The sequence below is a fragment of the Aethalodelphis obliquidens genome, unplaced genomic scaffold (genome assembly GCF_003676395.1).
Source record: "Aethalodelphis obliquidens isolate GAN/ISIS:26980383/991018 unplaced genomic scaffold, ASM367639v1 scaffold5, whole genome shotgun sequence".
Classification (NCBI taxonomy): domain Eukaryota; kingdom Metazoa; phylum Chordata; class Mammalia; order Artiodactyla; family Delphinidae; genus Aethalodelphis; species Aethalodelphis obliquidens.
In genome coordinates this window covers 992,088-1,017,880 of record NW_020837949.1, presented here as the reverse complement: position 1 = coordinate 1,017,880, position 25,793 = coordinate 992,088, and the positions used below count along the sequence as shown (strand labels likewise).

The following is a 25,793-nucleotide window of genomic DNA, read 5'->3' as shown; positions in this document are numbered from 1 at the left end:
TTCTTTCTTAGCTTCCGGGAGACTCCCATGTGCTCACATCCTGGAGTCTTGGCGATGCCTGACCCTGAGTCCCGGCTGCAGCTGTTACTGGCTGTGTGACCTTGGGCAAACCACCAAACCTCTCTGGGCCTCAGAGAGGCACCAACCTGGCAGCTCTCGGCAGACGTGTCTGGGTGACTGTCAGCCCTCGTCGCTAACCTCCTCAGCAAACCACGCGTCCAACACTGCGCTGGATGCCGGGTACGCCGGCCAGATGCAACCAGGGCCCGACTTCCGGGGGCTCACAGGCCAGCGGAGCTGAGCGGTGACAAGAGGTAGGGAGGCGTCAGGACGGGAGCCCCGGTCAGCGTGGAGCCGTGGGCGGGGACCCGGAGGGACAAAAACAGCTCTGGAGGCTGGGATGTGGGCGGTTAGGGCCCGCGGGGCTGCAAGAGCTTCCCCGTGGGTGGGGCTGCAGGTCGGGAAGCAGGGGGACGGGACCGTCCCATGTCACCCCTGGGGCGGCAGTGCTGGTGCCCCCGTCCCACATCTTCGCTTTGCCCCCGTTAATGTGCTTGGGTTTCTGGAATTAAGATGTTGGAAGCAAGCCGTGTGTGTGTGGCCCGAGGCCCACCTGCGCTGATGGGCTCTGGACACCTCGGAGGGAACCGTTCACCTGCGGTTGGCATCTCCCTGCACCGCGCCTGAGGCAGCGTGGCTCGTGGCTGTGGCTGAAGTTTTCCTGGTCCCTTCAGCCTGCAGCTCAGCTCGCCCACGGGGGTCTGCCTGCCGCCCTCCGCGAGGCCGGGGTCCGAGCCACATCGTCCTGACCTGAGACACAGGTTGAACGACGTCTGGCTCAGATTAGGCTGTTGCACGAGCGGCAGTTGGGGAGCCAGAGCAGGGCCAGAGCTGCCACTGGCTTCAGAACGACAGGGCTGGGGGAGCCAGGCCACGCACACGCCTGGACCGTAAGGTGGCAAGGTCCACCTCCACTGCTGCTCTGGAGCTTAACACAAGAAGGCCAGACCTATCTGTTTGTGACAGAAACAGGGATCACTCGAAAGTGGTTCAGTCTGAGAGCAAGTCTGGTGATCACGCCCCCCAGGAGGAGACACACCAGTCCTGCTGCCTGAGGAAGGGGCTCAGTTGACTCTTCAATCATGGCTTGTTCTGCTTGGTCCCAGGCAGAGTCCCTCCGTGTCCCTGTGGCCGCCGCCTGACCCCGAGCCCTGAGCTCTCACGTCTGGACACGCACCCTCCCCTACCTCCTGCCATGTCACCCTCCTCGCGCTGCCACAGGACTCTCTAGGTGTCCCCAGAGAGGCAGGCACGATGCAAAGAGAAGCAGAAATCTCTGGGGGAGTCACTGCATGGCCTTTAAATTAGTCCTTTATGTTGATTATAGCTTCTAAATTAATAACAGAAATTCTATATTTTGTCCATGCTCTGCACTATTGCTTTAAAATTTCTAAGGAAAAATGAACTTCTTTTTAGAGCATTACTACCTGCCTTAGTAATGGTCTGGCCAGGACACTAACTGGATAGTTTTGAAATCCCTTAGGTTTATGGTTTTGTGGGGACGTTTCAGCCCACACTCCGCAGATCTGGACCCCTCAGGAGGGCCGTCAGCCGTGGGTTTACCAGGGAGCTCTTGCTTCCATGCCTCTCCCCTCCCCAGACCAGACGGTGACGCTGTGAGCCTCCTTCTTCACTTAAAAGTATCATCTCTCCCTAAAAAGGCATCTGCAGTCCACACGGCAAGGTTGAAGGCACGACCCCACTGACCCCTTTGAGCCACGGGCTGGGCTGAAACATTTATTTTAAATGTAATTTGAAGTTCCCATCACGCAGGGAACTGCTATCAGGTCAAAGCACTTTCCCGAGCTTACTGCCTGCGTTTATTACTGATAAGGGCCACGCACGATAGGACAGGACACTCATGTCATCGAGTGACAAACACCACCATCAACCGGATCAGCCTCGTGGAAGTAATGCCCTGTGGAGGCAGTTTAAAGTTCAGAGCCGTGATCATCGTGGAGGGCACCTTATTTGAGCAAAAGGTAACTGACAACGCTAAATGGACTACACAGCCTGCTCTGAAAGAAACTGGAGACTTAAGTTGTGAACTTTTCCTAATTTATAATCCTGGCAGCAAGCGGGAAGGGCAGAATCCACACCCGGAACACCAACCGCCCGGGTTAGGTCATGGAAACCCCAAAATGACGCCAAGCCCATCGAGGTACTAACTAAGGTGCGAATTCACTAAAATCGTAATTCCCTTCGACTTCACAGATGCAGCGCGTCCTCCGCGGGGCCTCGTCCTGAGCCCAGAGGAGAGTTTGGCAAAGAGTCTTTACCTGGCTGGATAAAGAGGTGCGGCACCTTCCAGCCCCTCCATTGAAAAGACTCTTTTCAGGTGTTTAAGACCCGGACTAACTCGCCTTTAATTAAAAAATGGCTTTGCTTATGATCTAGGACGGCACTACCTTGATAAACGCAAGTACATCCTCGTGTAGCGAGTGAGTCACACACCCAATGACCAGGAGGCAGACCTACACGTGGGGTCAGCCAGCCATCCATGGGCTCCCTTCAAACGGCTCTTCGCCCAGGGTGTCCCCCGTCCAGCGCTGCGGACCACCAGCCGCGAGCACAGAGCCGGACACCCTCTGGGCTGCACCCGCAGACGTGGGGCGCCTCTCCCACCCGAGCGCTCACTCGGGCTGTGAGCCGGTGCCCCGGGTCCCAAACCACTCCCACCAGGAGTTTGGCCCAGTCTGTTTTCTCATCCAGTGCCTACACTTTAGCAGGAAAGAGAAAACCGATGTGTGTGTGAATGGAAAGAAAGTCGTTTTCCGACAGCAGAAGGGAAATCACTTATTTGGGGGCCGTGGTGCTTCGGTTTTCAGGATGTCTGTCTCTGAAGAGGGGCCTCGGGCCAGAGGTGACTCATCTCAGCGTGGCTGTGCCTTTCTAGCTGCTGGACCCTCGCAGGTGTGGAGAAAAATCACTGAGGAAGACAGGTGCAAGTCATCCCAAGCTCCCGATGAGGACGCTCACACAGTCAGGGGCAGATGCTGCGATTCTGCTGCTGAGCCCACATTTGTACCACCAACGATGGCGGGGCCTCCACGCTTGGGGAGCAGGTGCTCTAGGGCCACCTGTGTCTTAGGAACAAGTCCCAGGGAGAAGATGAAATCCACCAGTGGGAGAGAACGCCGCCCGAGACAGACCCTGGTCCACGCCGTGCATCACGGGTCGAGGCAAGGACTCGGGCCCACGTCACCCGGGTCTGAATCCCGGGTCAGCCACTTAGGAGCTGCGTGACTTTGGACAAGTTGCCTGAGTGCCTCAGTTTCCTAATCTGTGGAGTGGGGATGGCTGCACAGGGCTGCGGGGAGGATTCCACGAGCGAGCATGTGAAGCTGTTAACACAGCGCTGGGCATGAGGGCAGCATGCAGCCCCCATCCACACCTTCCTTCTGCTGGACGCAGCCTCCCTGCCGAGCTTCCTCGCCTGCAGCCAGGTGCGGAAAGGGAGTCGGGACGCCAGGTGAGGTCCTGCTCCCGGGGCACCAGAACTAAAAGACGCGGATCCACTCGGGCTGTCCCTCTGCTCCATGGCACAAGGGCCGTGGGGACCCAGTTTGCCAACCGACCGCTGTCTTTAGCAAGAAGAATCTCTCCCCTCCCTTCCTGGGGAAAGCAGAGTTTAGAAGTTTCTAAGGAGAAAAGAACAGCATTTTCACAGTCCCCCTAGACTCAGATGCTCAGTCACAAAATAAACGTGTGAAGCCTGTGCCCCGCTATCTTAAAATATCCAAATGGCGCCTCGTTGGTCAAGAAAGGTGAGACAGGAGCACAGACTCCCCATCAAAAAATGTGACTCGCCCATCTCGGTGCCGCTGGGGGCGCTTCCCGGAGGTCCAGCCAGCGCAGCGGACACGCCAGCCCTGCCGGCCACCCCTGAGCGGGGGCCGGTCCGCAGAGCAGAGTCAGCGCAGGATCTGTTCAGGTCCGAGAGCTTCGCATTTTCAGAGGCAGTCCTTAGGGTACGAGGATGCGGGCTGAGAAAGCAGGATCACACGGCACGTTCCGATGTGCCGTCATCATTTTGTGTAAAGCCGCCTGCTCCTCTGTTACCTACGGAGCCCAGGCCCTGGGACGTGTCTGCAGAGTCTCCAGGTGTCTTATGGTTCTTTGTAACACAATTTGCAAAGTAGGTTGACTAGGACTCCGGCAGCAGAAATCCATCCATACACATAACAACAAATGCATGAGACAAACAAACGTCTCATCAAATGTCTCATCTCTCGGACCTTCATCTGCTGGGGGAAATTGCAGAGAGTGGGACTCACTCTGAGAGAAAAGACTCGCCATCCCCAGATTCTGCCCAAGGACAGACAGGACTCCACAGGCTTGAGAAAAACCTCTTTCTTTGTACCTTTCAAGGAACAACGGGAACAAAGCAGTGGACGGCCTGAGTGCGCACACAAAGGCGGCCGGGTTTTTAGGGTTATTTGGGGAGCGTAATTAGTGGTAACAGGGCAAAACCAAGGCAGGATGCACAAAGCCGGGGAGAAAGCGAAATGGGTTCATTAGGGGGTGTGCGCGGGGAGGGGGGGGCAATTACTCTCCAGATGGAGAAAACGCTCAAAAGGAGCGGCCTCCCTGGGAGGGGCCTGAGCCCAGCTCGTAGGGCACCAACAGCGGCCACAGAGCCGCTGCGACAGACAGCAGTCACACAGACGCCGGCGGTGACAGTAAGTGCAAGCACTGTGGTCCACGCCCCAAAAGGCAGGAGGCGGGCCCTGGCAAGTCCCCTCGGGTGGGGCACAGGTGGTGTTTATATTGTGCTCAATTTAGAGAAGGCATTATGTTTGTAAAACAAAACCCATACAAGGTATGTTTAAAATACAGCAAATTCTACACTGAACATGATTAAACTTGAGTGAAATGTCTGGGGGAAAGCAGGGGACAAAACATCCCGGATGGTCAGGGGCCAGGAACGTCTCGTCAAGAAAAAGCATAGGAAGAGAAGCAAAGCCTTGTCTGATCAGCCGGCTCTCCTCCAATAGCTGTGAGTGCACAGCAAGCGTGACACGGAAGGAATGGCCTGGCCTTCGAGGCCGGCGGGGTGGCTGTGAGCACAGAACCGGGGACACGTGAAGCGGTTTAGGGGAGGGATTTTACGTGAATGTTCTCACTGCGAGCAGCTCACCTGCTCAGTGTTGGTCTGGGGAGTAAACACGGGCGCATGTTCTGTGCCCTGGGACGGCTCCCCCCCGGGGTCCTGGGGTCCCGGGGCCGCCTCCTAAGGGATTGGGGGCCACGGGAACACGGCCATTTCTGGGTAAGAAGCAGAGGACACGCCCCCGGAGGTCAGAGCCGCAGCAGGTGCACTGGGCGGCCGTCCTTAGGCCGGCCCAGCCCAGATCCTGCTCCCAGGATGGGGCGCTCGGCACTCAGCCCGTCTTCACCGTCACTGGCGTGTGTCACGAGGTCGCCACCACCCGTCCTGGGACGCTCTTCACCACCTCCACCAGGCTGCTCAGTGATGCCCAGATAGCGTTTACCTTTCCATGGCGGGACAGCACGCTCACACGTGCTCACACACCCGTGTGCACACGCAGGGGAGAAGCACTTCTCCACGGTGGACCCTGAGCCGGGTTCCAGAGGCTCCGTGGGGCGGTGCTCATTCAGACCTTTAACTAGGGATGAGGCACCCTCACCCGCACCCCGACACCCTGATGACAGCTTCGGCCGCAAACCCAGGCTCCTCTGGCCGGACTGCAGCTGCGTTAAGTGCCAGGTCCCACGGCGTCAGTCAACTGCCCAGGACAGCTCCACGGCCAGCAGTGTTTACCAGGCGACATCGAGTAACTGTTCCCATCTCGTAAATGTCTTCTCAGAATAAAAGTTATAGACACATTTCAACTAAGAGAGGTGAACGTGATGTTCAGCTGGCTTCTCAATCTGAAACAGTCTACCGTCACAAAGCCAGGCCCAGGACCCCGACCCCGTCTGCCCCTCCCAGCCACCCCGTGCTCGCTCCCAGCCCTGTCCTGCTCTCCAGTCATCGCCACGTGGACGGCCTCTCACCCCCCAAACTGAGGACGGCGGTCACTTTCCTGTTCTCTGCCTCCCTCGGCGTCCAGCACAGATCGGGGAGGCTTCGCTCACTGGTGGGCATCACCTGCAGCCAGCAGCCCCTAGGGGACCAGGTCCCCAGCCCTGGGCGGCGGCCGAGATGCTGCCGGAGCTGGAATCAGGCCCCGCGGCCGGAGGCGGAGGCTTCCTGCTCAGACCAGCAGGGCTGGGAGGTCATTTGTGAGCCCAGGCTGGCAGCTCGCGTGTTCTCGTTCTCCAGAGCTTTATGGTGCAGGGTGCACAGTCAGGAAATCTGCAGCTGACGTGTCGCCTGAAGGGGGCTTGGAGGGCGCGTTACTAAGTGCACGGACTTCCTCCAGAACGCATGGGACGCACCCACCGTGGACCAGGTGCCCCCGCACCCCACCTAAGGCCTGTCTGTCCTTTCAGACCTGAGACACGCTCCGTCTGCTCTGCCCCCGATCAACCTCAGGGCGAAATCGGGAAAGAGCTGTGACGACAAAAACACAGACTCCAGCGAGCATCTTCCCCCTCCCCAGCCCGTAGTTACCGTGGATTCCGTAACGATCTCTGACGCTTCGGCTGAAAGTTGGAATCTGAAACCCAGGGCAGAGTGTGTCTGGCACACAACCCCTGCAAGACCCCAGCTCTCACAGGAGGGCTCCGGTCCAGCTCCAAGCCCCCGGCAGGGCCGCCATCCATAAGACAAATAAAACAGTAAACACCTGGACGCCTGCGGCGCACGACTCACCAGACAGCGGCGCTTCCAGGGTCCCCAAAGTCAGAGATGCCTCACAGCTCATGGCTCAGCTCGGCCTCTGTGAGCGAAGGTGGCCTGGAGCGGCCCCACCTGTGTGCACCGGCTTTTCACTTTCATATTCAGACGATTAAAAATAACCAAGTCAGGTGGAAGTAAACCGCCCACCCCTTCACGCAGCCTGGGCCTGCCGTGGCCTAAGAGCATTAGCAGAAGATACTGAATCCTCATCACCTGTCATCACCACCATCGTCACGCTGGTCCACGTCTTCCGAGCTCAGCGCTCCCTGTGCCCCGCGCTCTTCCGGACGCCGGAAATCAAGGGGGATGGTTTTCGCGAGAGTTCTAAACGCCTCCCCCAACCAGCTCCTCTCATATCGATACCTTAGATTCACGTGTCAGTTAGCTTTTATTGAGCACTGAGAGGTCCCTGCTGGTGTGGTGTGTTCATTCTACCGACCCGGCGTTTCAGGAAACTTCCTCGCCTTCCAGGAGGACACGCCGGGTAAGGAACAAGCCGAGTTCTGAACCCAGGTCTGTCTCAGCCCCTGATGCGAAAGGCCCTCCAGGTGTGAAGGGTCATTCCAGGCACCGGAAAGGGTTCTCGGCAGGGGCCCGCGCGGGGCGGGCGGAGGGTGTAGGGTCCAGGCTGGCGGACAGATGGGATGCTCTGGAGAATAAAGCAGGTGGAGGGCTTTCAGGGTGTGGGCCGCGTCTGCACAAAGGTTCCGAGACAGAAGCACACAAGGGAGAGTCCGGGGGCGATGCGGACCAGCCAGGAGCACAAAAGGTATTCACAGCTCCCCATTCTGCGGCCGCTGCCTCATTAAGGCAAAGGGCAGGGCCCAGGCGGGGCGGAGAGTAGGAAGCAGCTGCCTCTGCTTCTCAGAAACAAACGCACACCATTCTGGGACCCAGGTGCTCCCTGTGAAGCCGCTGTGAACGGCGATCCTGCAGCACGACGCACAGAGCTCTGAAGGCCTGGGTCTGGGGGCTGCACCGCTGATGCGCTGGTGACTGTGGGCAAGTCACTTTCAGTCTGTTTTATCTCAGTTTTCCCAGCTGTGAAAGGAGGGCTCTGAACTCTAAGGCCCGCAAAATCTGTCACCTACCACCAAGAGGGGACAGGTGCCAAACTTCCAGAGCGAGTCCGAGTCGGCGACGGCCCTCGAGTAAAACCAGCGATGGGGGTGTCCTGGGGCTCAGGAGGGGGGGCTGGGAGAGGATCCAGGAGCAAGTGGACGCTCGGGGCACTGTGGCCGGGGGACAGGAGCCATTTGTCGCGTGCAGGGCACCCGCTCTGCTTTGCTGCCTCTCTCGAGTTGATGTGAAATCTGTAGACGCAAGACGTGCCTGGGAAATCCACCTCCAGAAGCAGAGGCTAGAGAGCAGGCAGAATTAAGACGCACCATTTGGGGCTTCCCTGGTGGCGCAGCGGTTGAGAGTCCGCCTGCCGATGCAGGGGACACGGGTTCGTGCCCCGGTCTGGGAAGATCCCACGTGCCGCGGAGTCGCTGGGCCCGTGAGCCATGGCCGCTGAGCCTGCGCGTCCGGAGCCTGTGCTCCGCAACGGGAGAGGCCACAGCGGTGAGAGGCCCGCGTACCGCAAAAAAAAAAAAAAGAAAAAATGCACCATTTCACAGTTATTGTCCGGGAAACCCGGGGTCCAAGGTCAGAAAAGAGGCAGTTCAAAAGCAACCGACCAAAGAATCTGAGATTTTTTTCCCCCTAGTTTTCTCCCTCACGTTTCAGTTTCAAATCTGTGGTCACTGAACTCAGTATTTTTCTTCTTGAAGGTGGGGGAGGAAAGGGAGGCCAGGGTGGGGAAGACAGTCCTGAAGCAGGTGAACCAGCTGTAGCCTCCCCGCCAACTGATGACTGTTGTACAAACAAGTCTGCATTTGACTTCCTCCCACTCAAGACCCTCTTGGGTTCTAGTTAAAGTGTGTGTTGCGCTGGCTCATGAAAGATGTAATTTAAAAAATATTCCTTTGTTGGTTATTCTTCTGCTTCACTGTCTTTAGAAAGAAATGATAAAATGCTTACCTATAGAGCAAATCCAAAATTTTAAACTTTAATTGGATGATTTGCATCTAGTTACATATTGACACTAACACCCTGCGCACTAATAATCCCGCACCTGTCACACAAACTCCTCTCGCTGATCTGCGATTAAACATCGCAAAGTCGATCCAAGTTGAAACCTGTGCTTCGCGTCCCTAACCCTCAAACACCCTAGAGAGCTGTGCGTTTTAAAGCACCTGGACTTCCTTCCTGATGTAATCATGTGTGAATCTTCCTTTTCCTACTTTCCAAATAATCACAAACACAGACACACACAAACGTACCCAGACACCTCATTTTGCTGGTTGCAGTATCTTTTACATTCAGAAACCTTAAGAGAATACTTCTTCACACCTGTCGCCTCCCTAATTGGAAATCACCTTTATGAAAATCTTGCCCTTGCTAATAAAGAAATAACCTACCAAGATTCCATTTTTAATTATCAGCAAGTCTTCCAAAGCAGAAAACCCCAGTGGAGACTTTAAATATTTTGAGCAACGAAGTTTATGAACAGTTAATCAGGTGAAGAGAAACACGGTTACATAGCTTCTCTAATGTCACAGACGCCGTTACTGTGATGTTCCTGAAAAAGTGACTGACCGCTGCACAGACGCACGTGCAGCACAGACAAACCCTGCCTGGTTCCTGAAATTCCCTCTATTCCATTCGTCCGTGACCCTCTCAGATCTGGGCTCAAGCTTCCCCATCGCCTCTCTCTCCTCCACACAGGCTTCAGCTCCAAGAAGACGTCTGTTTGTTGCCCAGCCTTCTGACTTTGCTCCATCCTCTCCCAGGCACCCCCGCCTCCATTTCTCTCCGTCTGAGTCCCTCGCTCACCTTCTCTGGGAAGCCCTCCCTGACCGTCACCCCAGGCTCGCTGGGGCCCATCACAGAGCTGCTTGTCTGAAGCACACGCCTAACCCAGTGTGAACCGGTCCTGCCTGTAAACTCCAACGGGAAATAAAGTTCTCTTCTGCCCCTATTGTTTCAGAAACTGTGACTCTATCATTGGAAGAAATCAATTCTGCAAAAGACACTTTCTGGAAGAGTTCGAAGTTCAGCCACGCAGCCTCCCCAAGGCTCTCTGAGGTGTTCATTCCTCAAGGGTGACCCGCACGCCAACAGGGAGGCAGACACAGACGCAGGCTCTTGGGGCCACACCCAGGCCGGGGCAGCTGCCGGCCAGGGGTGGGGAGAAGGGAGGGGCAGTCACGGGGCTGAGGCACAGAGACTCCAAACCAAAGGGGCCTCGGGAGAAAGTGACGCTGACGTCCAGTCTACCCCTGGGTGGGAGAGACGGCCTGCATCGGGGGCTCATGCTGGAGTTGTCCTCCCCGCCAGGTCCCTAAACGTTCCTCCTCTGACGCCCGGAAACTGCTGTCGCCGCCCGAGGCTCCTGGGCCGGGCTGTGCACCTGCTCTTTCTGAAGCCTGCCTGCCTCGACATCCGCGCCTCCTGTTGCCTCTGAAGGTCCGAGCCGTCGTTCCCCCTCTGACCGCCTTCTGTAATCTCTTAGCCTCTCTTACGCCAGGTCCGTGCTGTGCTAGGAGCTGGGCTTGGCCAGTTTTGACAGGCTAGTGCATTTCACTGCAGGTGATGCTACGCGGCACAGAGACGTCCCCTGGTACCCATCAAGTCCGCCTGAGAGTGGATGGTGCCCACTGGGGGTGCGTGAGAGTGGAGTGCCCTTGGGCCAGCCTCCGGTAGCAGGCACCGGGCAGGTCTGTGGGCTTCTGCTGTCAGCGGCCTGCCCCGGGCCGTGGTCTGCAGACGCCGCCTGCAGAGAGCTGGGCTCTGGTTGAAGAGGCCTCTGGGGAGCTGCCCTCACCTCTTCCTGGGGACAAACGCCGTCCCGGGGGAAACGGGTGAGCAGAAGCTAAAGAAGTTGGGAGACAAGCCCTCAGAAGGGGAGACGGGTGTTCCAGGCCTGTTAAACTTCGCGGAGAACCGTCTTGCCCACTTACAGTGACCCTCGGTCTCTGATTACCTGCCTTCTAGAATTCCTTCCCCACCCTCCTACCATTTTGGTCTAAATCCCCGTTTAATCCATTTTTCACACTTCCCTTTACTGTTTCAGGCTTCTCCTCCCAACGCCCACCTTTCAGGATGGCTCAGCAACCTCTGTGAGAATCCGACGGCAGCAGGTCTCCAGGGACACCTGGCTGCACACAGGCTACCTCCCCCACCAAGGGATGCCCAAGCTGCGCCCCTCAACCGGGCAGGGGCGACACTCGTACTAGGGCAGGCCTGGGGGGCGGGGAGCGGGGGCTCCTTCTGACTGAGGGTGGCCTAGACCCGAATTCGCAACCCGGGTCCACCTTCCCCTCCAGACAGTGGACTGATGACTTGACTGATCTCTGGTCCTGGACAGACGGGGGAGAAGTGCTCCACAGAGTCCCTGGAACGCTGTCTCCACACCTGGCCTTCCCCACGATGACTGGATTTCCTGGAACAGTCCAGATCTCCAGGTTTCTCTCCGGTTTTCCCTAGAGGTACACTGCTTTCGTTGCAGACTGTATGTGCCAGGTTTTCGTTTAGTAAATGCGCCTGCATCTCTGGACCAGGGCCTGATGGAGAGAAAGCAGCCCATGCAAAGGCGAGGAGGTCATAAGTGCACACTTGGGCTGGGAGGGCTGGGCCCAGAGCCGAGCAGCTGAGACGAATCCCACACCCACCGACAGGCACTCCTGAGAACCACTGTCACCACGAACAGAGGCCCCTTAAACAGAACTCAGACGTGAGATGCACTGGCCCCTCCACGACCTTCTCTGACCCTCAGGAGCCCAGTGAAGAGTACAAAGCCCTTTCCTTCCCATCCTGTGGTGAGGAGAGCTGGGCTCAGAGGAGGGCTCGGCCCAAGTTCCAGCCGATGTCACGGGGGGGGGGGGGGGGAGCACGGGCTTGAACGAACTTAAATATTGGGAGAGAAAGAAATTTAAAAAATGGAAAGTGTAGCAACAGGGAAAGAGATTAGGAAGATCCGCCCCGCACTGTCCCTGCAGCCCCGCCCAGCTTTCCTGCCTCCAGGCCCTGCTCCACAGGTCCACCCTTGCTGGGTCCACAGCCACAGCCACGAGGACACCGGGTCTGAGCTCATCCTCCTGCCCGGCACGCCCCCCATGCACCCGGGGGGCCATCTTTGCGGGCCCCCATGCCTTCTCCACCCGCCGCGGGCTTTGCGCTCCTCCCCGTGACCCTGCAGTGTTTGATGCCCACGCCGTGCCAACTGATGCCCACGCCGTGCCAGCTGCCTCCTGGTCACTCTGGGACGTGCTGCTTACCAGGGCTTCACGTGGGTTTACGGCAAATGAAATCATCAGCGGAGCAGACGAACGCTGCCGACTCTTCCTAAGTCTCCCCCCACGAGGAGGAAGGCGGGGCCGTCAGATCCGGGGGCGGGGGAGGGGTCACGGCCTACCCCAGGCCACTCCTCCACGCGTACAATGAGCGCGGCTTGCCCGGAGCGGCCACGCCGTGTGGACCAGTGGCCACAGGCGGCTTTCGAAGCACCTCCGTGGGCATCGCTAGGAGGGAGCCTGTAGCTGGGGGCGGAGGGCAGGGACTCTCAGGGGGTCTTCCCGGGCCCAGGGCACCATCTGGGCTGCTCCTCTGGCTTCTGCAAGGTGGAGGGGTGCTCTGATTCTGACAGCGAGTGGGTAAGGCAGACTAGAACCTTCCCCGTATTGGAGTCGATTAAAAGGATGCCCCTCCCCTCGTCACCCCCCAAACTGCCCCCCACCTAGCAGCCGGTGAGAACCAGACCTCCCTCTCGGACACACTTTCTTCCCTTGGCTGTGACAGAACAAAACGGGAGGACCTGGGAAAGGTCGCCGGACACAGAGGAGGGAGGATAAGCCCCCCTGCTGCCCCCGCTTCCCAGACGTAACTTCCTGGCCAGCCTTGAGAAACACTTATCTGAGTAAAATCCAGATCTGCTGACACACCAGGAAAATGAAAACAGACCAGAATAAGTAATGCAGGATCCAGAAGAAGCCGCAGAACCCAGGCCTCAGAAATCTTCGTATTAGAGGCTCCAGTCTTTTATTTTCAACATATCTCACCGAGGGGTCTGTTATTTTCAATTAAGTCTGATCTAATTATCAATGTCTGATCAGGGAAGTGGCTGCTATATTAGGACGGCAACATGTTTTCTTTACATGTTTAGATATTTCTTTGGCAATCTTTCCAGACCTCAGCCTCTCCTAGAAGATCTGTTTCCAAATCTCAGGAGCTATTTTTGAGGAACGTGTTGCACAGAAACCAGAGAACGAGCATGGAGTTGCTGCTTTTGGAAACCACATGTTTGAAAATTTAAGATGTATGAGCAAAACACGCTACACATTCAGGTCTTCCAGAAACATGTTCAGACCCAGAGTAGAAAGGGATCTGGAAGGTTTGACTGAGTTTGCAGAACAGCTTGTTGGCCCTGGCCCTGATCCCCTGACACTGAACACACAGACGAAAAGCAGGTCCCGGAAACCCTCGAGGTGGACAGGTCCCTTTGCTCTCATCACCCCAAAAGTGAGCAAGTTTTCCTTGGGTTCTCACAAGGCTGTCTTGACGAGCATGACGTGACTTAAAGTACAGGGGAGCCCGGGCCTGTCTGGGGGCTGCGGAGGCAGGAAGGCCCCGGGCCTCGTCTTCAGCAGCCGGGCTTCTACCTGACAATACACCCCCTTGCAAAACCGATCAGAATTGGGAAAGTTTCGAGTGAATTCTGCCTGTGGACGTTGGTACCGCCAGCTACTTCTGCAAAGGCAAAACCTGAAAGGTTCCAGTTGTCAGGCTCGACTGGGTCATCACAGAAAGAACTGTTCTTTCGTAGCATTTCAGGGCACCCTTCCATGTTTGAAGCAGGACAGATTTTGCTTATTGGAAATCTGCACACAGAAGTATTTTGACCTGAGAATCTAAACATAAAGCCAGGCCACGGCACCGTAAGATGCACGGCTGACTGAAGTGGGAAGGGCTATGGCGGAAACTGGTGGTGGATCAAGTGTACCCCAGGAGTTCACCGTTTTCCACCTCAACTGGGAAACGCTTCTGTGCCAACTGCTACACCAAGCAGGGGAGATTCACCTAGAAGGGCCCCTGAATCAAAGGCAAGGAGAACAGCCGACGTGGGACCTGCCCTCTCTTTGACAGCCCGGCTCTCCTCGCTCTCAGGCGTGAGGACGGAGGCCTCAGTGCGTCAGCCCGAGTCGGGGTGAGGGGACTGTGGCCGTCGTCTACCGAAGAGTCTGGAGCTAGTGGGCTGGGCCCCGGGCGGCTCTCTGCAGGGCGCCTCCCGACCGCTTCCTCTCCTCTCCTCTGGGTCCGCTTCCAAAGGCCCCCAGGTACCCAGGGAGCCTGCGGGCATTGGGAGACAAACCATCAAAAGAGGCCTCGCCGGCAATTCCGCGGGAGGCTGTGCCCTCGCGTGGGGAAGGGGAGTGGCTGCTGCTCTGGGAGGATCAAAGCCTCAGAGACACGGACTCAACATTCAAAGAGACTCGGGGAGAGAAAGGCGGGGACGCCGTCTCATCATCCAACGGCTTGTTTCTGCGCAGTGTTACCCAATCCCCGTGCACAGAAGTAGGACAGCGACGTGACAGAACACAGAATGTGCTGGTAGCCTCGCCTCACAAGCCCGCCGGATGCCCTTGGGGAGCGCGCGTGTGTAAATACACACGCACGTGTGCGGACAACATACGTGTCACGTGACATGCCAACTGGGGGAAAACAGGAATAAAAGTAAAGAAATTGGCTTTTCAGATCAGGAAATACAGACTTAATCCAAATACATTATGTTGCTCTATGTAGAGGACAAAAATAACATTTACTAAAACAAAGGGGAAAAGTTTGGCAGCGGAATTCCATTAAAACATGACCTTTAAAGATGGATTTCAGTTCTTCTACAAGTTAGCATACCCAAATCTTTCAAGTTTGAGCAAATTAAACTTTGATAGATTACCTGGTGAAATTGATACCTTGTTAAGTGTTAAAATAAGAGTTTATTAAGAAAGATGTGATTTTCCAATAGGTAAAGCAAACAAAAATATCACACACTTACGCGTGTAAACTAACTAAGAACCTTTAACATGCTGACTCTGTCTATGAGATAGCTCTATTTTAAGGGAGAAGAGAAAAAAAAAATGTTTAAACGTGTTTGCATTCGAAGCTAATAATGCAAACTACTCACTGTTTGGAAACAATTTATGAAAAGCCCACTGATTTTTCAGGAACCCTCCACGAGTCCGCTGGAACCTCAAACCCCAAACCACGGATTACGCGCATGCAGGGGCATGGCACGGACCACCGGGGACCGCAGGGGATGGATACTGGAAGACGCAGACCAGAGCTTCCTGAAGGGCCAACCACACGAGGGCCTTCCCACTAGAAGAATCTGGCAACGACACTACTGCTGTGCAGTTTAATTAGGACACGTGGCCTCTCTGGCTCTCTGGGAAGAAGGAATCACACACCCAGTCCCTCCTCCAGACCACCAGCCCCTCCCCTCCCCTCCCCTCTCTCCCAAGGCCTGTGCCCTGCATCCTTCCTGCATGGGAACACTCAGGTCTTTCGTTTAAAGGGTGACCTCATATGCCAGTATCGGTAAAACCTATGACACTGCCACCTACCATTCCACCTTTCCTAGGCCATTCACTTACTTCTATACTTACACAATACTCTTTTTCTCCTTCAGAAACTTTATAAAATGAATTGAATATTTCCATCACGTCCCCATGAAATAAAGCACAGTATTAAATTGTTCAATTTTCCTTGTAACTCCATGATGAGAATTACACTGAGGCTATCCATAACCTCACCTGTATTGTAGAATCAGCAAAGTGCAGAAGTTCAAAGATTTGAAAACGAAGCGTGGAAGCAACAAGATACTGTCCTAAAATTACTGTTTTGTGCTTGAAATACTTTAAAAAACTTTTCAGACAGGTTTTTACACTTGAAGGGGGTCTCCATGGCAGTTACAGAAAAACCTAAGAAAGTATGGATACATGAATGAACGAACACCTGCTTCGTTCACGAATGTACAACCTTCTACGCGTAACTACACTCTTACAAGTCCTTAATCCATGACTCAGCTGAACGGGGAGCTAAAAATCATGGCATCCTCATCCCCGAGTGTGTTCTGCAAAAAACAAATCAAAGCAGCACGACAGCCTAGTGCCAGCACGTTCTCACCGGTAAACAGGCCACTTTGAGGGGGCAAACCTCCACATTTAATCAAAGTAGTTCCCACAAGGGTGCCCTGTAGTAATTTCAAAACTAAGCCCACCAGAAAATCTTTACAATAATTTCATTTCCAAATTTTCCTAGATCCTATTTTTAAAGGAAAAGCTTTTTTCTGTGTTCTCCCCCCTACCTTTTTTTTATTATTATTATTAATCTGGATTGAAGAAAAGCACACATTTCATTTATTGTCTGGATTACAGATTCTTATTAAACAAACCAGAGCTCATTATAAAATCAATATCAACTTAACCACCATGCCCCCAGGAGAACCACAGAAAGGTCACTCCAAGAAATTCAAACAATTTTCCTGCTGGAAGGGCATGATTTTAATTACAGATACTATTAATTAGAGCTGTCACTGGGAAGCTTTTTTTTCTGTTAATTATCACAAACTCAGTCCTAAGTGTGCATTTGCAACCTGCACTTGTGTCAGAATTAGTCACTTCTGCATGCAAGTCCAACCTTTCCATTCTATCAATATTTTATATTCAAATTTCAAAGCATATCAAAGGACGCCGCGCTTTCTACAAACCTCTGCCCGTACGATCTGCCATCTCTCACACACCTAACGGAACTAGTGTGATAATTTATTTATGTCCCACACAGGCTTGGCCCAGAAGAGACCCAAACGCCTACACTGGTTCTGCTCAATAGAATTTCTGGATGCCTTCTTACTAGTTTGTGTGACATTCCCCCCAAGCTGCTTCTTCAAATGTGCTCTTTCGTTTGCTTTGAAGCAAAGCTAGCCCCTGAAACGCCATCTCCCACACATTTGAAGTTGCTGTTTCTTTATAAGAAAAGATCGTACTGACCAGGCTTCTGACCCCCTCCAGAAAACCAGAGGTTTTCTTCATTCAACAACACCACCGAGAGTTTTGAAGTAGGGAAAATAGCACTTTCTGGTCTCTCTTAAGCAGAGCGATTTTATCAGTTCATCCCAGCACCTTATGTGAGACAGGGTCAGGGCGGCTCTCAGACAAGCTCCGGGGGGGGGGGGGGGCGGTGTTCTAGACAGAGCTTGAGCCGCTCCCCAGCAGTGCAACTGTGACGACAGAATGATAACATTTACAGCCGTGACTGTAAAGCAGGATGCATTATTTACACGACATATTCCATGTCACAGTCATGTGACTTCAGAAAGCAAAGACTCTACTCCAATGGGAGAAACGCTTTACAAAATGTATCTATTGAACTTCAGGAAACGATGATTAAGTAAATTACCTTCCCAAACGGGAAGATATACTTGGAGTTGCGTTATATTTTATGTTAGAAGAAATCACATGCCCTGACTGGTATATATTCTGGGCTTGCGTGAAGATGTGTTTTCATTACGAACATTATTAAATCTGGAGTGCGTGCTACGGAACTCCCAAACATTCTGTGAATTTTTTTTTACGTCCAGTTTCGTCTGAACCTCCTCCCCTCAGTCTCATTGGTTCCAATTTTTTTCCAGGTGTGTCTGGACCGTTTCTGCATCACCAGTGCGTGGCTCCACCACTGCGCTCCTGAAGACATCCTTGGCTTACTTTCCATCTATCGGCCTTAGATGCCACTTTATCCAAATAACAGCGAAGGTGGCAACAGATCAGGTCAGAGGATCTTTTCACATGAGATCCTGAGGAAGCCGATGATTTAAGGGACACCTTCGTACATCTACACAACCAATTTATCTTGCAACTCCGGCATTTTTTATTAATAGTGGCCAAACTAAGGAAGATAACAGATAATACATAATTCATGTATTATACTTTTTCCACATTTCTAATTAGCAGCCCGCTTTCACAGCTAACATGAGACCATCCCAGAACAGCATAAGATTAATTTAGAGCAGGAAAACTAGGGTTTCAAGGTATTTACGTGAATGCTAATGAGAAGTTTCAAATCGTCATCACACAAGAACCCAAACTATGAATAAATGAACAACTGCTGGGAATGGGGGAGGGGCCAAAGACGACTTAAACAATCCGTCCATTCCAGTGGTGAATGGAACTGAAACAGCACTTAGAAAAGTCTCTTTTTACCTGGTAGGCGTTGGTGGCATCAGGGTCCGGGTCGCCCCCAGGTCCCGAGAGCTTCTCCTTCAGCCTGTACTGAGAGCTGTGTCGTAGGCAGTAGATGACGCCGGACGCCAGCAGGACCGCCACGATGGCGACGACGGAGACCAGAGTGAGCACGATGAACTTGGTCGAGTCCTCTCGTTCTGCCTGGTGAGGCAGAAGCTTGGGTTTGCTTTTCTGCAGAATAGGAGAGGGGGCAGGTTACTACCCAGTGAATCATGAGTCCTGAAAACCAGCCCTTCCAAACGCAACCTAAAACGTAAAGCTCTGGGCTGGCACTGAGACAACAGGAGGGCATCCAGGAAAGCAGCCCTCGGACCGGAAGCTACAGTCATTTCAACACAGCGCGCCGCAGACGGCAAAGTTTTCACAAGGAACGTCATTACAGGCGTCACTTTTGTTTCCTTAACGGCCGCCGTTTTTCAAACTTAAAGGTATAAAGTATTCGGCAGCTAATTCACTGCCTTAAGTAAATTAAAGCCTTCGTCCCTTCTCAAGAGGTACGCGGGGAGCGGATGCCTCACAAACGGTGGGGCTGGGGTGGATAGACCGGATGGGGGTGCCTAGCTCCTGCTGTGCGTAAGGGTACCAGCAGAAGTCCAACCACTGAGCCTGCTTCTGTGAAGCGTCAGGCTAATATTCTTGCACATATTGCAGGGAGTTGCCATCCCGGAAGCCCCTCCGCTCGCCTTCCAAGGCACGTCCCCTCGTCCCCTCGTCCAGACCTCGGACCTGGGCCGCGTCTACACCCCGCACAGACCCCGCACTTCGCACCTCGGCACTTTTCCTTGAAAGGAGCTGCGAGACAGGGGCGCACTATGGTCCAGGAGTTCACTTCTCGGCGGGTGAAAGGTAAGGGAGCCCAGGTCCGTCGGGTTCTCCTGCTTCGGGGGGCGGGGTGGGGGTGGGTAAGAACATCCTTTCGGCGCGTTGCACGAGTCTCCATGCACACAAAGTTGCACAGTGCGCGCCCTCATTAGCTTCATTATAAGGAATATCAGCAACAATTAAAACGCCAGGGGACGATGGAGACTCGGCCAGCACACCCTTCCGCAATTACTCGGGGAATGAATAGAAATGCACGCCCCCGCCCCAGTCCTGGTTGCTACAAGATGAGAACAATTAGCAAACTCCTTTCCACCACCTAATTTCGCGTGGTAACAAAATGGATTTTTCCCCATGAATGCCTGGCCGGCCTATTCATTATCTCTCTTCTATTAGTAATTTTCTGCTCCGTATTCAGCCTCCCAACTCTTCATTTCCTCCTGTCTCCGAGTGTACACAGGGCCTCTTATGTCAGGCCGGGCCATTTTTATCTTGTAATCATAAAGGCCACCAAAGCAATTATCGCCGGTCCTGACTGGAAAAGCTGGTCATTAATTAGCCTCCTTTTGCCTTCGGTGCCGCGGATTAGCTGGTGCCGGGACTGGGTTAATGGAAACGCGGGTGAAATGAGAAAAGACGCCGGATTTTCTTGCCTGGATGCGAGGCTCCGAGGAGGACAGCAGGTCCGCCAGCGGCGGGAGGGACGGAGGCGCGGGGACGCTAGGGGGAGACGCGGACGGGGGGGGGTCGGGGGAGGGAGCCGGGACGCCCGGGCGGAGGGGCGAGCGGGGCGCGGGGGCCCCCCGGCCAGTGCGGCCGGTGCGCGCGGCCCTCGGCCTGGAGGGAGAGGCGGGCGGAAGACCCCTCCCCATCCTCTCTCACCCCTCCCCTCGCCCCTCCCTCCCCGGCCCAGAAAGAAGTCACCCGGAGGGCTGCCGGCTGCCAGCCCCGCAGGCCCCGCTTCCCCCCGGCACCGTGTCCCCGCCCCGCGCGGCGACAGGCCGAACCGCAGAAATAAACCGGAGGGACCCGGCCGCGGTGCCGGAGACGCGGGCGGACTGGGAGGGGGCCCGACACCCACGTGCCCGGCTCCTCGGCCCCCGCGCGGTGCCGCTGGTTCACGCCCGTCCTCCCGCGGCCGGTTCAAGAAGAGCGCGCCCCTCTCCAAGCCCTCCGGCCCGGGACGCTCCCCTGAGAGGCCGGCGAGGCTCCGGCCGCCCGGGTTCCCACCCCGCCGATGCGCCCCTCCCCCCACTAGCGCTCCTCCGCTCCCGGGAGAGGCCGGCTCCGAGCCTCCGCAGACGAGCGGGGACAACAAAGGAGGGCGCGCGGCCGGCGGAGGGGGCGTCCCGCTAGACCCCGCTCGGCGCCCCCAGCCGTCACTGCATCCCCCACTCCGCCCCGGCGCAGGCGACCGGCGGCCCCCGCCCCGCCCCCCCCAGGGGAGCCAGTCCAGGCGTCGGGGGGACCCCGCGCGCCCACGTGGCTGACCGCGCCCGGGTACGGGGACTTCCCGAACCCTTCTGCCCCGCGACGTGAAGCGCACACGCGCGCGGTGACCAGCCTGGCTCCGAGGGGACGCGCAGCGCCTCGGTGGGTGGCCACCACCTCAGTGCGCAGCCGACGGGCGGTCGCCAGCGCGCGGAGGACTGAGGACCTGAACAGGGTCCGGCCCAGGCGCGGGGTCTCGCTGGGTAAGAGGCACAAGCGTAGCCCGGTTGTCGCTCGGTTCCAGGTGGGAGGCCGTGAACGCGCAGGGGCCCTCTAAGGAGGCCGGCAGCGGCGCCTGCACTTTACCCTGGCCCGGGTCTGGGGCGGCAGGAGAGACCCCGGCGGGGCGCTCCCCCGGGAGGGAGGCCGGGCAGCCCTAAGTGTCGCCGCCCGGCCGGCTCGGCCCTTTTTGCCGGAAACCGACGGTCACCGTGACCCGTAGGCTGCGCTCTCGGCCGGGGAAGCGGAAAGGGGCCTGCCCGGCCTCCCCTCACGCAGCGCTTGGAGTTTACTCAGAGGTCAAAGAAAAATGTCAAGGAGAGTGACTGCCCGGGTCCCTCCTCCCTGGGCCCCGCTCTGTCTCCGGCCAGCGGCGCAGCCCCCGCTGGGTCCCAGGTGCTCCCGGGGAAGAGGACGGGACTCCACGTCCATTGAGTCCCACTTTCTACGGTCCCGTCCAGCTCCCCGCCGCCTGGGCCGGAGCTGCCCCGCAGGGAAGGGGTGGCAGTGGTCCTCTCGCATCCAGGAGAGGGGTCTGGTGAGGCTGGGGAGGGCGAGCACCGGGTCAAGGAGGGGCCTGGACGGCGGGCGTGGTCGGGGAGGAGGGATCTGACCAGGAGAGGAAGGAAGCCTGTTGGGGACAGAGAGGGATGCGCCGGTTTGGGCCACTGTGACGCTGCGGCCGCAGGATCTTAGGGCCCGGCTGGGAATCCTGCCTCTCGCTGGCCCCTGGGCACCTTGGTTGGAGCCCGAAAAGTCGCTCTTCCTTGGGGCGCCCTCAATGACTCCAACGTCCTACCTAGTGCTGTCGGGAGGGTCACGCGGGGAGGAAAAACGCTTGGCTGCAAGTCAGGACTGAGGAATCCCGGAAGAAATAAAAATTTACACTTTTTAAAAAAAATTAAAGAGCGTGAACTCCGTCCTCGGCACAGTGATTGAGTTTAAATAACTATGATTATTGTATAGCCTTTCTTTATTGTAGAGTTAAAAAAAATCTTAAGGGACCCCTGCTAACCAGGAGATTTAAGAGAAAGCAACGGGTGCCTTTGCTTAAAAGTGAGTCTGACCCTCTGTCCTGCCCAGGAGTGACCTGGGTCCCTGCTTCCCCAGGCCGAGGGGCTGTAACTACAGGTGCTTTCCTGCAGTCTTGTCCTGGCGCTGAGCCCTGCCGAGAGCCCTCCACTAATTAGAGGCATCTTGTCAGTCTTGACTTGAAATTGAAAGAAAATAATGTTTAAATATTTATGACTTTGACATTTACAGTCAGGCCGCCTCCTTCTGTACAGTGGCAGCTCCCACCCCCCGGAAAGTTTGGAGCGGGGGAGGGGTGAGGGGGAAGGTGGAGGAAGCAGCCGTCCCAAGCAGCCTGGTCACACAGGGAGCACGGGGTGTCTGTGTACCCCAGGGTGCAGGCGACACATATACAAGCACTTAATACTAAGTTGCAGAAGCAGGAAAAGTATGATTTTTTGTAAGAATCAGGAAGAGTAAGTCAACTTTATATCAGGTTAGAGGCACCGAGAGTAAACTGAAGCACATTGCATATTTCTTCCACTCAACCATCTCCACCTGCAGCTCCTTGAACTTAGAATATAAAATATTGCAAAAGCTGTGATTTGAAATGCATATGTGACCACAGAGGCAATCAGTGGAATTGCTCTTAGAATCTGCAGACATTGTCCTGACCTATTTAAACTATTTTGATCTGTGCTTATAAGTGAAGGTGCCTGGGGCTTCCTTTATCTTCTTTGCCATTTATGGCAAAATACCTTCAAAACTTTTTTTTTAAGCTGTCCACGTGGTAAGCCTAAAATAAAAGAAGAAAGAAGAAAAAAGGACATTGTATACCCAAACTTGATTGTGAGGCAGCCACACCAATATATAACTTTATGGTAAAAAATATTTGTTGACGGGTAGAAAAATGTAGCATTTTCCCAAGGCTGTGCTACGCAACCAGTTAGCAAGAGCAATTCATTATCGAAATCACTGGCTTCAATTTTAAAACACACTTGTACCCAAAAACTTATGGGCACAGGCATGCAGCAATTTCATTGATACTAAACTTCTAATATTGTGGATGTTTTCATTTGCATCATTTCTAAAGAATCTGATTTGCAAACCCAGCCGTATCCCGTGTTCCTCTGCACTTTTATGTTCCTATAATTGTAAAGATCTTTTTCTCTGTAAATTTTAGAAATTAATTTTAGAGACTACTAATGAATGGTTAAAAACAAGTCTGTCTTTGGTTTCCCAGATGAACCATCTTAGAATTATTTGGAAATTTCACGCTAAGTTTACTAAGATATATTTACTAAGATATAGTAACTATCACTTTAAAGCCGATCAAAAATTTTAACAGCTTTCAGGCCACAGGAACGACCAAACTTAAAAATATTGGGGGGGGGGTGTCTTAAAATAATTTAAAAGTATTTTTTTAAAGCTGTTAACTGAACTATTTTTAATTTGGAACTGGCCACAGAATTCTAATAAATGAGAGAAGTCAGGCGGAAATAATCATGTATTAATTCTCTGCATTACAAAATCTTTTCAGAAGCTATTATCAGAGCAAGAGGCATTGCGGTCTGAATTCAGGGTGGGAGGAATCCTTTGTGCAGCTGAAGGCTATTGTTCGTTTGTGCAGATGAAATTGTACTTGCAAATCTGCCATTCAAGTAGCCAAAAAAAAAAAAAAAAGCTTATATGGGCAAAAGAAAACAATCTGCAAGAAACAATTATTCTTAAATATAAACCTCAATGAAAATAAAGTGGGGATACGCTGTTTTAAAATCGTCTATTTATGAGGTATTGTTCAGGCATAGGCGTAAAAGTAAATACACAGAAGATTATAAATTGTCTGTTTGCATCTTTAAGCACTCCTAGAAGATCAGTTTGGGGGAAATACTCTGTTTTCAGGTGTCAGGCAAGATTTACGATATTTATGTTGAAAGTGGGAAAAACACCCCCGTGTGAACTAATTTTTAGCAGAGCTTGATAAGCAGCAAATTGTCTCGGGGGAAACGGAGGGCGACCCTCCGAGAAGGGACCGACGTGGCCCGACCAGGGAGAAAGCCGGCCCGGCCACCTCTCAGGCTCCGTCGGCATGTTTATCGCATCCAAACTCAAACCCGACCAATAAGCTTGAAGCGCGGCCGGGGGCCCGCGCTGCAGAAGCGTACAGTCGGCCCGCGGCCTGCCCAGGCCCGGGCGCGCGCCCCCGGGGTCAGGCGTCCCCTGGGTCACCCGTGCTCTGGAAGGAGTTTTCCCTCCGCAAGAATCAAGCCCTTTTCAGCACTGGGGTTTCTGCTTCTCTCCTTCGCGGAGGCTTAGAAGTCGCCTCTGGGAGGCTCGCCTGGCGTCGCGGGTCAGGACCCTGCCGCGGCGCCGCTCAGAGCGCGGGTCCCGGGGGCGCACGGCCGTTTTCGGCCCCTCCCCCTCGACAGGCCCCGGCTTTCTCACTTCTCGTTCCCAGTCCCTCCCGCCTTTCTCCTGTAGGCGATCCGCATCGAGGTGGGAAAGATCGGACCGCAGCGCCGGACACAAAGGGTCGAGGGTTCCTGGGAGCCGCGGTATTCACAGCGCGGAGGGGTCCCCAGGCGGCCCCAGCCCGCTTCCCGCGGGGACAGTGCGGGGGGCCCAGCCCCTCCCGCCACAAAGCGCGCCGGCCGCGGGGCATGGATCAGTGTGCCCAACGACGCCCGCCCACCCCGGGCCCCGCGGAGCCGCACAGGTCCCCTGCCTCACCTCGCCGCCCGTCTCGGGAGCCAAGCGGGGTGTGCTTAGCTGCGTGCGGGCGGCCCCTCCGAGGCTGATAAAGAGAGGGGAGCTTCCGTGTCCCTCCTGCACGCAAACCTTCACCGCCTCGCACTTTCGTTCGCATTCATCCAGAGAAGGCCGGTTTGCCGAAGACCACTGGGCCCCGCTGCGCCCTTGACCCCAGGCGGGGAGGCTCCCCGGTGCCGACCAGGGGCCGCTGTCTGCGGACTTAGCGGGGCCACTGGACCCCAGAGCAGGAGGACGCGGGGGCAGGGGCCGGGGGCCGGGCCGGGGAGCTGGGCGGTTGGCGGGGGCACCGTGCCCGCTGCGGCCGATGGCTCCTGGCCACCCTCCGGCTGTGCGTTTGGGGGTGCAGTAGGCACTGGTGACTGTGACAGACACCCCCAGCCGTCCAGCGTGGAGCGACCTCTGAGCACTGATGACACAAAAGGGCGGGAGTCCGGCTCCGGCTCCACAGGATCTCTTCTGCTGAGGTTTCAACCCCTAGTTCGGGGTCTGCCCGACGGCCCCGACCGAGACCGAGGCTTCTGTAAAACCCCGAGGCAAGTCCCACTTCAGAACCACACAGGCAGTCAATAAATAAAGTCCCTCCTTCAAACAGCTCCGCGTCAGAAGTTTCTCTGGCAAGCGCGCGGCCGCCCCACCGGGGAGGGCGCCGAGACAGCGCCGGTTCCTTTTGGGGGAGGGGAGGTGGCCGCTCGGAGGCGTTCTCCACCGGACCGGGAAGATCAGAGAACCCTGCACTCCCACACACGGCCCCACCTGCCCTTGGCACTCTCCTCCCTGGGTGCCCATCCAGCGTCCTCTAACTGGAACGCCTCGACAGCACAGAGGCGCGCTCCGGCCCCGATAAGGAGGGCGAAGAGCGCCCCAAAACGGGCTGCGAGGAAAATGCTCCCACGTTGGTTCCCTTCCACGCCGGCTGCTCATCCCGTCCTTCATCTTTTCCCACAACCCTCCCCATCTGCGACCCCCGCCCTCTTGCTGGTCCGAACCGCCCGGAGTGGCTGGCGATGCGGAGTCCGAGAGGCAGTGGCCCCAGCCCAGCCCGTCTTCGCGGGGAGCTCTGGGGTGGGACTGCCACCGACCGGGTCACCACGGGATGTCCACCCCTGTCCCACTTGGGGAATGACCTCAGACGCAGACCTCCCCGGCCAAACAGAGCACTTGACAGGCAGCCTGCTGCGAGTCAGTTAGCCCCAGGACTGGGCTCTCCGACGCCCAGGTCGCCCATCCGAGCCCCTCACCCCGCCCCCGCCCCCGCCCCCCGCCCCGCGCGCACC

At 55.5% G+C, this 25,793-nt stretch overlaps 1 protein-coding gene across 2 annotated transcripts in view; it reads right to left on the bottom strand.

The window, feature by feature from the left end:
• Positions 1-25,793, bottom strand: part of PTPRN2 (protein tyrosine phosphatase receptor type N2) — a 687,992-nt gene that overhangs the window by 95,981 nt on the left and 566,218 nt on the right. For both annotated transcript variants that reach the window (XM_027101365.1, XM_027101366.1), the window contains exon 13: positions 18,166-18,378. In XM_027101365.1, coding sequence (XP_026957166.1) covers positions 18,166-18,378 — 213 coding nt within the window. The remainder of the gene's footprint in view (positions 1-18,165; positions 18,379-25,793) is intronic.